We start from the raw sequence: 11,948 nt of genomic DNA, 5'->3' as shown, positions 1-11,948 counted from the left end.
GACGCAGCGGCCAGGACGAGGGCTGGGGGCTGGCTGCGGGGCGCGGGGCCTGCCGGGGGACGCCCCCAACAAGGGGGACGGCAGGGGAAACACGGCCACGAGCTCCCGGCCGAGGGCAGGGGCCCTTCCCCGCCAGCACCCACGCCTGCAACCAGGCGTCCGCCCCCCCGGCTCCATGCTGGCAGAGGCTGCCGCGGTGCTGGGAAGGGTGGGGAGCCCTGGGGAGCCGGCGGAGGGAAGGATGATGACACCCCCGGGAGAAAGGCCGGGAAGGAGAAGAGCTCTGGGTGCTGCAGCACGGCCAGGAGCAGCAGGAGCCAGCTGAAGGGACTGGGATGAGAAGCTGGAGCCTCCAGGGAGATGATGTCCCATGGGAATGTGGTTGGGGGGGGACGACGTCCGGCAGCCACCAGGAAAGGCTGGCGTGGCACGGTGCCGACAGCGGGCTCGTGCCCAGGCACCAGCAGGCGCCTCCAGACCCGTGGGGCGGGCAGGATGGTCCTGGCAGAGCAGAAAGGACAACCAGCCCGCCGGGAAAGGTCAGCTAGAGCAAATTAAAGCTCTCATCATGATGAGCTTCCCATTTCCATGATGGAAAGAGCATAAAACCCCGTCTCAGCTCCATTAACCCATGAGCGTAAACTGGGGCCAATCCCGGAGCTGTGCTGGCAGGGCTGGGAGAGGGACGGAGCCGCGCTCGTCCATCCCACGTGGCCAAAGAGCCGCCCCGAGGCCGGAGACCTCTGGCAAAGAGTCTGGGACAGTGCCTGCAGCGCCACGGAAGAGAAATGCCCTCCGACACCTGTCCCGGAGAACCTGAGCAGTGTCGGCTCCATCTTTGGGGAAGGAAATGGGAGAATGGAGTTGGACGGTGGGGAAACGCAGCCCTGCGCGGAGCCCTGGGGTTTGGGAAGGGGGAGGATGGATACAGACGATCCAAAGCGTCCCCACATCTCTGGGATTAGGCAAACGCACCATCGCCAGGGCGGGAGCACGTCGCAGGGGGCCTCGGCCCCGGCCAGACCCGCGTGTCGCAGGAGAGCTGCACGGCTCCGGCCCCGCGGAGCCACTCTTGGCTGCGGCGCTGACGTCTGGGTCTGGCTTTCCGCACCGAGGAGCGAGATTTGAATGCGACATTTACCCTGTCATCAGCCGGCTTTGGAGCCTGCTTGGGAAGCGACTTTAGAGGGAGGAAAGCTGTGCGCGCTGCCCACCGCAGCGGGTCCGCGCCGGGCCGAGCCGGCTGCCGGCTTTCCTGCGCCGCACGCACCTGCCAGCGCCTCCGGACACAGCCAGGGCGGCACCGTCGGGGATAGGAGCGGGGAGGGCGCGCGGCGTTTGAAGGCGGCGATAACCCAACCTGCAGGATTAATGGAATGCATTTGAATTATAAAGCACAAAGCCCTTTGCTTTGGGTAAAACCGTAATTAATATGAAATCAAGATGTAATTAAAAGCTACCGTCTTGGAAAAAATCAAACAAAAGCCAAGTGTGTATGTGCATAGGGGAAATATAATTAAAAATGAAAGAAATGGGGGAAAAAAAAAAGGAACAGGTTGGGAAATGGTTGCAGAGCACTACGGGAGGGTCACATTTCCCGGCTCCCTGCCACGCTTGGCATTGAAGCAGGACGCATCCCAGCGAGACAGCTGCGGAGCCGGGACGGATGCACCTATCCCGGTTTCCTTAGATGCCACGATCAACTGGGAGCCATGAAGGGAGAGAGCGTTTTGCAAGGTCACTCGCTCTTGATGCGTGCCGTGTGCTGGCCTCAGACGTGGCCGGTGTTGGAGCAGCTTCCCGGCGTCACTGCCCCCTGGCTCCGGGCAGCGATGCCGAGCTCTCAGCCGCGCCTCCCCGCGCCCCCTCGGAGGGTTTCTCGTTCGTTTGGCCATCGCAGCGATGGTTTCCCCCGGATTTTTCTTCTTTGGTCAAACCAGAAACGAGTCCCTGACTGCGCCCGGTGTAACGGGCCACTCGCTGCTCCCAGACTTTCTGGTTCTCCGAAACGCCCCGGCCAGCCCCAAATCGATCAGGCCCCTGCCCTGAGACCGGCACTTCGGTCTCCCCGGTAGGAGGGCCCCCCTGTCTGGGGCAGGAGCAGGTCTGCGGCGGGTCTGTCGTGCACCGGAGGCACCAGGCTGCCAGGGCGCAGACGTTGCAAGAGCTCCCCGGTCTCTTCTCCGCATGAATAAACTCGGGGGCACCCCAGGAACCCGAGCTCCAGGTCGGCCGGCCTGCCAGGGCCAGCCACGCCGGCCGATCCCCTTGCAGGAGCACGAGCGCCCTGATCCGCGCTCCTGGTGAAAGCAAGGGGGGTTGTGAGCGCTGGCGGCCGGCCCGGTTCTCCGCCGCAACCGAGGAGGGCGCAGGACAGGGACGAGCCCGTTCCTGCCAGGCGAGCGTGGCTCAGGGCTGCGGTGCTTGAACAGAGCAGCCCGGAGCCTGCAAAGCCGCCCGCCTTGCGGAGTCGGTTCTATTGCAAAGGTCTCTGGGGTTCCGCGCTCCCCTTGTCCAGGTGGAAACAGCCAGGCCGAGCCGTTCTCGGAACGAGGGGAGCGAGCCCGCCGGCTCCCCTGCCCTTCTCCAGAGCTGCCAGTCCCACGTTAGTGCCTCCGGGCCGGACTCCGCTCTCGGCGCAGCCGTACCCGGTCCTGCTGCCCGCCACGGGCTTGGCCAGATCTGCCCTGCTGCAGGAGGAGGTGAAGGCACTGCACAGGCTCGGGGGGCTGGGGCGGCAGAGAGATTGAATCCCAGAGCGTTTGCTAAAGCTCCATTTCCTTTCTAGAGTCTTCTTCATTAATATTTTAATTAAAACCAATTTTCTGAGCAGACTGCATTAACTCGGCGTACCTCACAGATAACGCATTGAAGGATTAAATATAGCGAGCGCGGCTCTTTGCAGGCCACAGCGACCTGCGGGCAGCATTGGCAACGGAGACATTTACCGTTCCACTTCCACCCGTGGGCGATGGCGTCCCCGGGGCTCCGCAAGGCGCGGGGCGCGGGTACTGGCCTGTCTGCAGGCAGCCGGGGACGCTTGGGGACGACAGGACGGGGGACACGGCGGTGGCCACCTGCCTGGGACACGTCCCGGTGGCTGGAGCTCAGCTCGGCCCCCTGGTGCAGACCTCAGAGCTCGGGGATGAGGTGATTTCCCCTCACCTCCAGCTGAAATTACCCTCCCTGCCCCATCTTTCTTTGTACCTTGCTAAAGAATTCCTTTTCTTCCTCCCTGCTTATCTCCAAGATGTCTGGAGGCAGGTCCTTTCCTTCCCTTCCCTTAGTAATGCAAATATTTCATTTTCTTGCAGATGAGTCCTTTGGCTTCTTAATCATGTTAATTGCTGGCTTCCCCCTCAGTCTGGCTCCCCTCGATTCCCCCACGCCCACCCCGGCTGTGCCTTCCCAAGGCCAACGCGGAGGTGCCACGTCCACCGACCTGCTCCCGCCCGCGTCCCCGCTCCCTCAGCTGTCGCCGCGTCCTCCGTTCCCCTGCGTGGGCCATCCCCGCCATCTGCAAAACGCTGCGGGACAGCTTTTGATTTGCTTTGCCGGCTCGGGGATGCCCCAGCTCCCCAGCCAGCACCGGAGCTTTTTGATGTGCCCCTCCAAATCCTGGGGCTGCCACAAACTTGACGATGGCATCGGGGGGTTTAAAACGCTTCTGAAATGTGATTCTGGAAAGGGTTTCACTCGCTGTCTCGAAGCCGAGGTTCGGTGCTGTGGGGACTTTCCGCAGCCTCCCCGGCACGGTGGTGGCGGGAGGAGAGGCGAGCTGGCTGCGGGAGCCCATCGCACCGTCAGTGCCGGAGCCGGAGCTGGAGCCTTGCCGCCCGCCGGTGCTGCTGGGAAGGGTTTTCTGGGGCTGTCAGCAGCGAGTGCTGACTCACCCGCTGCCGGGGCCAGCACTGCAATAAAAACATCCCACAGCCAATTCCAGCACAGCCTTTCCAACGTCTGCAAACAGAAGCCAGCCTCTTGAATACCCCGGGGCTGTTCACCCGCCCGTACGCAGCCATCCTTCTCACCGCCTCCTGCTCCAAGCCCTCCGCCGGGCACGCTAACAGCAGCTAACCCGCAGCGGTTAATCTCCAGGAAGAATCAGATGAGAGGCAACCGGGAAAAATCCCTGTGGGAATTCCACACTGCTCCCTCTGAAACCTTTATTGCTGCCGGCAATGCCCGGCTGGTGGCTTCTCCCCGTGGGAGTTCAGCCACCTCTCGTCCCCTTCCCTGGGCGGTACGAGGGGCACGCAGCACCCTCGCCCCCGTGGGAAGCGGGGCTCCGAGGGGCCCGTTTCACCGCCAGAGCTGTCTGCAAGGAGACCGAGGCCGGGAACGGGGAACGCTGCGGCTGTCGGAGCCGGGGATGGGAGCTGGTCCCAGGGACGCTGCGTTGGGAAGAGGCCCGAGAGATGGCGGATGGCCTGGAGCGGGGGCGTCTGTGCCCGCCGTGCCGAGCCGGGCCCCAGGCGGGTGGCTTCCCCTCAGGGCCTGTCAGGGGGAAGCCCTTCTCCTGGTGGCCATGTCACGGCTGCGGCCTGAGCCACCCGCCCCTGTCCCACACGCCGCCTTCGCGGCGTGTGCTCCCCTCTTCCCGTGCCCTACCCCTGCGTGTTCCCCCGCATCCCACCTCACCCCCTCCCGCCCCATACGGCGGCTGCCCGCCTCCCCCGACCGACACCGACACCGACACCGACACCGACACCGACACCGACACCGACACCGACACCGACACCGACACCGACCGCCCTCCCCAACATGGCAGCCCCCGCCTCCGCCACTACCAAGATGGCGGAAAGGGTGGGCGGGACCACGCCGCACTTCCAGCCAATGGGAGGAGGCCGCCTCCCCCCGGCGGGCAGCCAATGGCGGCGCAGGGCGGGCGGGTTTGTTTGGCGGGAAGCGGGCGGGGGCCGCCGTGATGGCGGGCCCGGGCGGGCGGACGTGGCGGGACCTGCTTGGTAGGTCCGGGCTGAGGCGGCACCGGGGCTCCTCTGAGTGAGCTCTTGGCCTGGCGCTTCTTGCAGGGACAGCGGAGGGGAAGGGAGGGATGACTGTCCCCTCTCTGCCCTCATACACCCGCCTCCTCCAGCGTGCGTGGTGCTCCGGGCTCCTGTCAGCCCCTTGCCTCAGCTCTCCGCAGCCCCGCTGCCTCTCCTCCTCTCAGGAACCCTCTCCCGAAGGCTGGTGGCCTTCCTGTGGCCCCGCTGCGGCTCCTGTCCTGGGGTGGAGGTGTCAGGGCAGCACTCCGGTTGCTTTGGGCCAAGGGCCTTCGGAGGCCGATGGCTGACGGTGCCTGACAGGGCTTTGGCTGCGCTGGGCTGCTCGTGCTCAGCTTTTTCTGCAGAGCTGCCTGGAGCAAACCATACAGGAACATCCTGCACTGCTGCCATGCTGCTGGCTAACGGGGGTCTGACAGGCCCTGCCTTTGCCCCGTCAGTGCCATGTGCTGTAGCAGCAGAGAGCGGGTGGTGTCCTCAGCTGTGGTTATAAAAGAAATCCAAACTTTTCAGCAGGGAGAGCCAGGAAACGAAAAAGCATCTTTGGGAGCGGAGCAGAGCTCCAGGAAGCGGCTCTGCGCCTTGTGGATCACCATCAGAACCTGAACGACCTCCTCCTGGAGGTAGGAGCGGGGTGGTTCGGGGCGTAGTGGTCAGGCGGGGGATCGTGGGAGATCTCAGCTGGAGGTGGGTTCCACCAGGGCCCCTCCTAGGGCAACCGTAGCACAAATGTTCCAGGAACACAGTTTTCATGATAAATGAAAAGAAAGAACGGCACTGTAGGAGTAAGCTGAAGTTTAGAGGTCTGTGTTGCAGAAATGAGATGATTTTTTTTCCTTTGCTCCTCTATGTTTTATTGTCACAGTCTAAAAATGGTTAAATATGGTTTGGATTTGGGACAAAGGGAAATCCAGCACCTTTTTCGTGGGGTCAGAACTGGCTTCTTGTGAATACAGGAAAAAAAAAGTCATGAGAGATTATTGGGTTTTCTCTGAATCACCAACCTTTTCCGACTAACGTGACTGTCTTTGTGAAAACCTGTGGCATTTGCCGATGCAGACGCTTGAGCCAACATTCTGAATTGGCCACGTTCTACCTTCCTCTTGTGTACTGGAGAGAGCTTCTGATTTTGATAACTTGAATAGACAATTCAAATACTTCCCACATTTCGGCCATAAGGATGTTTCTTTCTGTACAGAATATTTGTCTTTTTATAAAGACAAAAGGGGATTTAACTAGAAAAGGATCCAACATTTTGACATGTTTTATCCAATATTTATGTCAGCGTGGCTTCACAGGAGGGACTTGAAAGACAGAAATTCTGTTCCCGGTGCTGCTGCTGATGTGTTGGGTGATTGGGGACAAGTAACTTTGACCTCTTCTTTTCTCTGCGTAACATGAAGATAACCATACTTATGGCTCTTGTAAAGTGCCCTGAAATGTCTGGTTTACCATGACCCCGGGGGGGAGCTTGGTGTTAATTTCACTTCAGTTGCTGCAGCCCCCAAGAACGCCAGGGCTGCTCAGTAGGCTTTAGGGGGAATAGGTTTGCAAACGTGTGTAACAGACATCTAAGACTGTTGTGTTTTTGTTTGGCTTCCAGGTGGAAGATTCAGTCAAGCCAGGTGGACAGGGTGGCGTAGAGCACCAGGAAGCGTTGTCAGAATCATTCATAGGTGAGCGAAAGAGTATCTGTTGGAGACAGGCGTGGGAAAGAACTTTTCTTTATGTACTGAATTTCTGCCTGTTAAATGCAATCCTAGTTTTACTTTCATGTCATTGTTCTGATCTCCCATTTGGCTACTCGCTTCTTACTTGTCCGGCGATGACACTGCTGGCAAGGCCTGATCGTTCAATATTTTGATCATTTGAAAGTGTTGCTGTGAGCCTCACAAGACTAAAATACAAAAATCTACTTAGCAAGGATATTCCACCTCTGCCCCGGATGTTCTGCCCCTGTTTTATGTACAATAAAGGAATGATACGTGGAAATAAAAATGATTTGTGACAAATGACATCTGTGCTGGAAGGAGTTTAAGACCTGGGACTTCTGTCTTCATAGTCATGTGTTCAAACCCTTTTTTCTCCCATGCTGTCAGCTTTCTGCTTTGTTTTGTTTTGTTGTTTTTTTTTTCCAGTCTCTGTTCTGCAGGAACAGGCCTCAAGACTGGGTGTACCCACAGCAATCTTGGCAGCCAAAAATGCTGTTACCAACATCGAGCGGATCTGCCAGGCTTCTGCAAGCCCCTCTCAAATACCACTGCTGAACTTGGACCAGAGAGTAAGGGAAAAGGTTTACATTTAGTTTATCAAGAAAACAGTATCTTTAGGCTTGACTTTAAACCCAGTTTATCTGTTCTGATAAAGTCCCCCAAACACATAGGACCTGAGTGGCCGATTATTCATTTATGTGTCCGATACGCTCACAGAAGTACGGCGTTCTCCTATACAGGAAAGCGGCTGTTTTTGACAGCTTGGACATGAAGTTTTTTGTCTGTTGCTGAAGCGCAGCGTTACACAGGTCTCTCTAAGCAGATCCCGTCCTGTCACCTCGGCCTTCCCTGGCGTGGTTTGGTCTCTCTTATCCACGGTTCCATCTTTATCGATCGTCTCGGTTTGCAGTGTAGCCAGGTGTGGCGACGGCCGTCCCTACGAAAGCTGTGCCGTGACTGCTGGCTCAAGTCACCTCTGAGCTGCTGTCAGGTGTCACTGCTGTCAGCCCGGCTGCCTTTAGTTCAGCCTTAAGATGAAAGGTTTGGGCCTTTCCCATGAATTCTCTCCACCATTCAAGCCTTTAAAAAGCAGTAAACAGGGGAAAGCAACAAATTGTTTTTCTAAGAATGTGTTATTTACAAAGGAAATTATTTGCTTCCTTTCTGGGGTGATTCCAGAAGAGGTTGTCTTGCTTGCTTCAAACGGTCAAGGATTTGCTGGCGAACAATGTGTTCTGTCGCTCGCTCTTCTGTCAAGAAATGTGGAAAATGAAGGTAAGAACTCGCGGAGAAAGGTTGCCATGTTACGGACCGTTCGGACTTCATCTGTGCGATGTGGTAGCGTGTTTTCAATCCTCCTCTCCCGTGAAGGCCAGGGATCACTGTTAAATGGACTAGTGAAGTGCTGAGATTTCTGTTTGGTTTCCCTCGGCGGTTTTTTTGGTGACCTAGAGCAGTCTTGTCACTGCTCATCCCTGCTCTGGTCGACTGCAGTCATGAACTCCTGAGAATGACTGTGGGCTTTCTGACCTTTCAAAAGCCTGAACTGAATTATAAATGGTGGGGATTTGTTTTGTTCATTTTAAAGCAAGTTCCCTGGGAGCTTCCTTGCCTCTGTAGCAGGATTTGCTTTTTTGAAGAGGACTTAGTAGAGGTTTGGAAGTAGGTGAATTATTAAAATTGCGTGGCCGCTTCTGAGAAACTGCCACAAAGGAGAGCTGACAGCATCCCGGTGATCAAGTGTTGGTTTTTAGGGAGCCAGGCAAGCAGCGCTCTTGCCTCTCCGAAGGAGATACCTGACTCTTTCTGTTTGTACTGAGCACGGCCGGTTCTCACTGGGAACCAGTTAGGAAGGGCATGGCAACACAGTGCCTGGAGTTGCAGCATGGTAATGGGGTTAAACTCAGCTGAGGGGGCACCGCAGTTAATAGAAGCTTTGGGGGCATCATTTTCTTTCCTGTTTAGCTTCACTGCCTTGCTGTTACCAACGCGATACGCTAGTAACTCTGCCCATCAGTTGGTGCATAGGTTTGCCGCCTGGGCTCAGCAATCCAGATCGATGAACCAGGCAGTGCCGAAGCTCCCAGCTGGCTTCTGCTGGGAAAAACCAAACCATAAACAGCTCGACCTGGCTGAAAATAAGAGCGTAGGTGAAAGCGGTTAGCGCGGAGGGAAAGGAGTCGTGCCACAGAGTGGCACGGTCCCAGAAGTCCTTTACGTGCTTTGCCAGCGCTATTCAGTGCATCTTTGGCGTTCTGGTTCTCCGCTGTTTATCTGGGCACGGCGATAAGCCTGAGTGAGTTCACGCAAAAACGGCTTGAGAGAAATACGACAGCAGCTAACAGGTTGCATCGCTTCGCAAATGTGTTGTCTCGATTTCATCTGGGTGGTTTGTTTTCTTAAGATAAATGGCTCTCTAAGTAGAGTTAAGGACTTTTTGTGAGCGGGACGGTTTTGGTTGCTCGCTGCTCTGGTGGGAAAGAAGGAAGAGGCTGATCTGCCAAGATAAAGAGGCATGCTCTAGTCTCAAATATCCGATCCTGGGCTGAAAATAGATTCCTGTGTGTTTTGTAGGCTGATGAAGATCTCCTCGTTCTCAGGTAGACATGGAGATCCAAGTGCTGCTGTGTAATTGAGATTGTTACAGTAAAGAATTAGGTTGTCAAAGACAAAGTATGTGGGTGAGTCTAGGGTCATGCTGAGAAGCAGCTGCTAGTTGCTGCAGAAAGCTCCTGGGGCTTTTCTTCTGAATGGCTTGTGTGCCCAAGACTCCCAAGTACCTCTGCCTTCACAAGGGGTGAAGATTTCATTTCTGGCTCGGAGCGTTTCTGTATGGAGGCTGGGATGAGCACAAGTTGCTGCCGGACCTTTGTCCCTGCCCGGTGCACCCCGGAGTCCTGTTCTGCTGGCACAGGACGCCCTCCGGGACGCGCCGTTCCAGGCGGGAGCTGGAAGGGATGTTGCAGGGAGGCACAAAGGGTGGCAGTTTCATCCGCACGGAAGCGATGCCTGGTGCTGGTTTTGCCAACGGCGAGCCGGGCGTTCAGGAGCAGGACCGCCCGAGCGGTGCTGGTTTTCCCCTCTGTGTCCATCGGCCTCTCTGCTTGTACAGTTGCAGTGTCTCTTTCTGTAGTCTCCTATTGGGAAATGGATTTGAGAGCAGCAAACTCGCTTCACAGAGACTAATAAACAGTTAATAGGCTAAGCGATAGTTCTCTAATCTGTTTCTGGATCTGAATTAACATGACTTGAAACTTAGCGGTGTTACCTGTTTTCTGGGATATCCACTGCTCCTTTCAATATGCAGCATCAGCATTACTCCAGGGGGACAAAGATGGATATATTTATTACTTGACCATGAAAATTTTAAGATGATGATGCATCTACAGCCCTGAACCATCAAAATTTGCAGGAAGGAAAAGTCAAATATAATCTTTCCTCATCTGGTATTTCCTATGTTGTCGTTTAAAAATTTGAGTAAGTTCTGGATAGTTTGAATGAACAGAATTTAGTTTTATTTTTTTCTATATAGTTTACGTTAGCCAAATGTTAACTGCAAAATGCAGACTACGACCTGATTGTGACATCCCATTAGGACCCTCCAGTGCTGGAAGCTGTGTGGCACCTGCACAGAGCCGACATCGCTGGACTGGGAGAGCTGCTGGAGAGGTGAGCAGAGGTTTAGAAGTTTGCAGATGTATTTAATCTCTTAAAACCTATTGAAATGTAATCGGGGATTAGTCATGAGTGTTCTGGACTAAGAATATAGTCAGATGCTGGCGAGTGATCAGATGAGCAGGACTGAAGAAGTTACCCTGGGTTTGAGAGGTTACTCCGGGCTAATCAGCGCAGTTTAAGGCGCGCCGGCTGGTTGCCTGATGGCTGCCGCATCAGTTGCTATGTGAAGAGAAGCGGCGGGGCGAGAACCGCCGCCGCAGACCGTCCTAGGAGATGCTTTGTGTACTGCTTTGTTTCGCTGGCGCAGATGGCTGCGTGTGGGGGGGTTACCGCGCTGCGTGGGGAAGGGCTCGGTAACCCAGCTCCTTCAGTGCCTCTGCCCGTGCCGGTCTGCTTTGGCAACTCGCATTTAGCCCGTAAAAATGCACGCTGGTCTTGACGAGAAGTCTTGCTTTGCAGACGCTGTGTGCTTCCGTCTTCACAAAACCTTACATTTCAGTAAGGTTTGGCAGAGTTAATCTCCAGAGAAGAGTTACTCTAAGAATTGATTAATTTTTTTTTTCCCCCAGTACAGAACTAACAACTAAAACCATTTATCCTTTGTGAAGCTCAGGTTGTTTCCTTACAGTGTCAAAGGAACGTTACAGTCATCTTTCAGGCCGTTGATATTGGTTTACTTGTCTGTTAACGAGATAAGAAAAAAGCCTTCAGTGCCCACTGTACTTCAAATTTAAGCAAACCAAAGGGATTGTTAAGAGCTTAAATTTTTTTTTTAAGCATTTTTATCCAAGTATCTTAGAAATTGGAATGAAAGTCTTTCTTCTAACAGAGCTTTTAAAATGGAAATACTTTAATGTCAGAGAGGAGGAAATACTTGAACGCAACTTCACGTGTATTTTTTTTCCTTTGGGTGTGTTTGTTGTGGAATCTTTTTATAAAGCAAATGAAGCTTTCGCTGGTCCAAATTAAAGAAATGAAATGCCACATATAGGGCAGAGTCCCGCACAGATGGCTCTTTCCTGAGTCCAAGAAGATGGTGGAGCAAAAAACCAAGCATTACAAAGAGCAGGAGGGACTGAACTGCATGTGCTTTTGTTTGTTCTCAGCAACCCGGCCGCCCCTGCTGTGGTGGAGTGGCTGTGCAGCAGCCTTTGCGGCCTCTGCGAGCGGGCGGAGGAGGCCTCCGGGGACGCGGAGCTCGCCGGGCGCGTCCTCTCAGGCAAGGCACTCAACCGGGCGCTGGGGGAGCGGGGCCAGGCTGCTGGCCCCCACAGCCTGCAGCAGGGGCTGGGCAACTCAAAAGCTTGGAGGTGTAAGAACGGAGGCCTTGCTTTGCATTTTCTTACGTTGTTTCAGTGAGGGGAATATATTTTTGTATTTGGCGAATTTAGCAATTTTTTTTCCCTTAAAAGATATTTCGCTTGAATTTCTATATCCCTTTGAGTTAGAGTATCACAAGAAAGCGTCGTTGCAAGGTGTAAGGGGCCAGGGATGGTGTACTGAGAGTGTGATGCTCCTCCAAAGTGTCTGAGATATTTTGGACCAGAAATAT

At 55.0% G+C, this 11,948-nt stretch overlaps 1 protein-coding gene across 1 annotated transcript in view; it reads left to right on the top strand.

The window, feature by feature from the left end:
• Positions 1 to 4,927: 4,927 nt before the first annotated feature.
• The window catches only part of FANCA (FA complementation group A), a gene marked incomplete at its 5' end in the record, with an annotated part of 37,236 nt that continues 30,215 nt past the window's right edge, over positions 4,928 to 11,948 (top strand). The window contains 7 exons of the mRNA XM_082320132.1: positions 4,928 to 4,967; positions 5,520 to 5,629; positions 6,610 to 6,682; positions 7,145 to 7,287; positions 7,898 to 7,993; positions 10,314 to 10,387; positions 11,503 to 11,615. Of these exons, the coding sequence (XP_082176258.1) occupies positions 4,928 to 4,967; positions 5,520 to 5,629; positions 6,610 to 6,682; positions 7,145 to 7,287; positions 7,898 to 7,993; positions 10,314 to 10,387; positions 11,503 to 11,615 (649 nt within the window). The remainder of the gene's footprint in view (positions 4,968 to 5,519; positions 5,630 to 6,609; positions 6,683 to 7,144; positions 7,288 to 7,897; positions 7,994 to 10,313; positions 10,388 to 11,502; positions 11,616 to 11,948) is intronic.

The sequence above is a fragment of the Platalea leucorodia genome (assembly GCF_965183815.1).
Source record: "Platalea leucorodia genome assembly, chromosome: 8".
In the NCBI taxonomy this organism is placed as follows: Eukaryota; Metazoa; Chordata; class Aves; order Pelecaniformes; family Threskiornithidae; genus Platalea; species Platalea leucorodia.
This window is presented reverse-complemented; position numbering and strand designations above follow the sequence as displayed.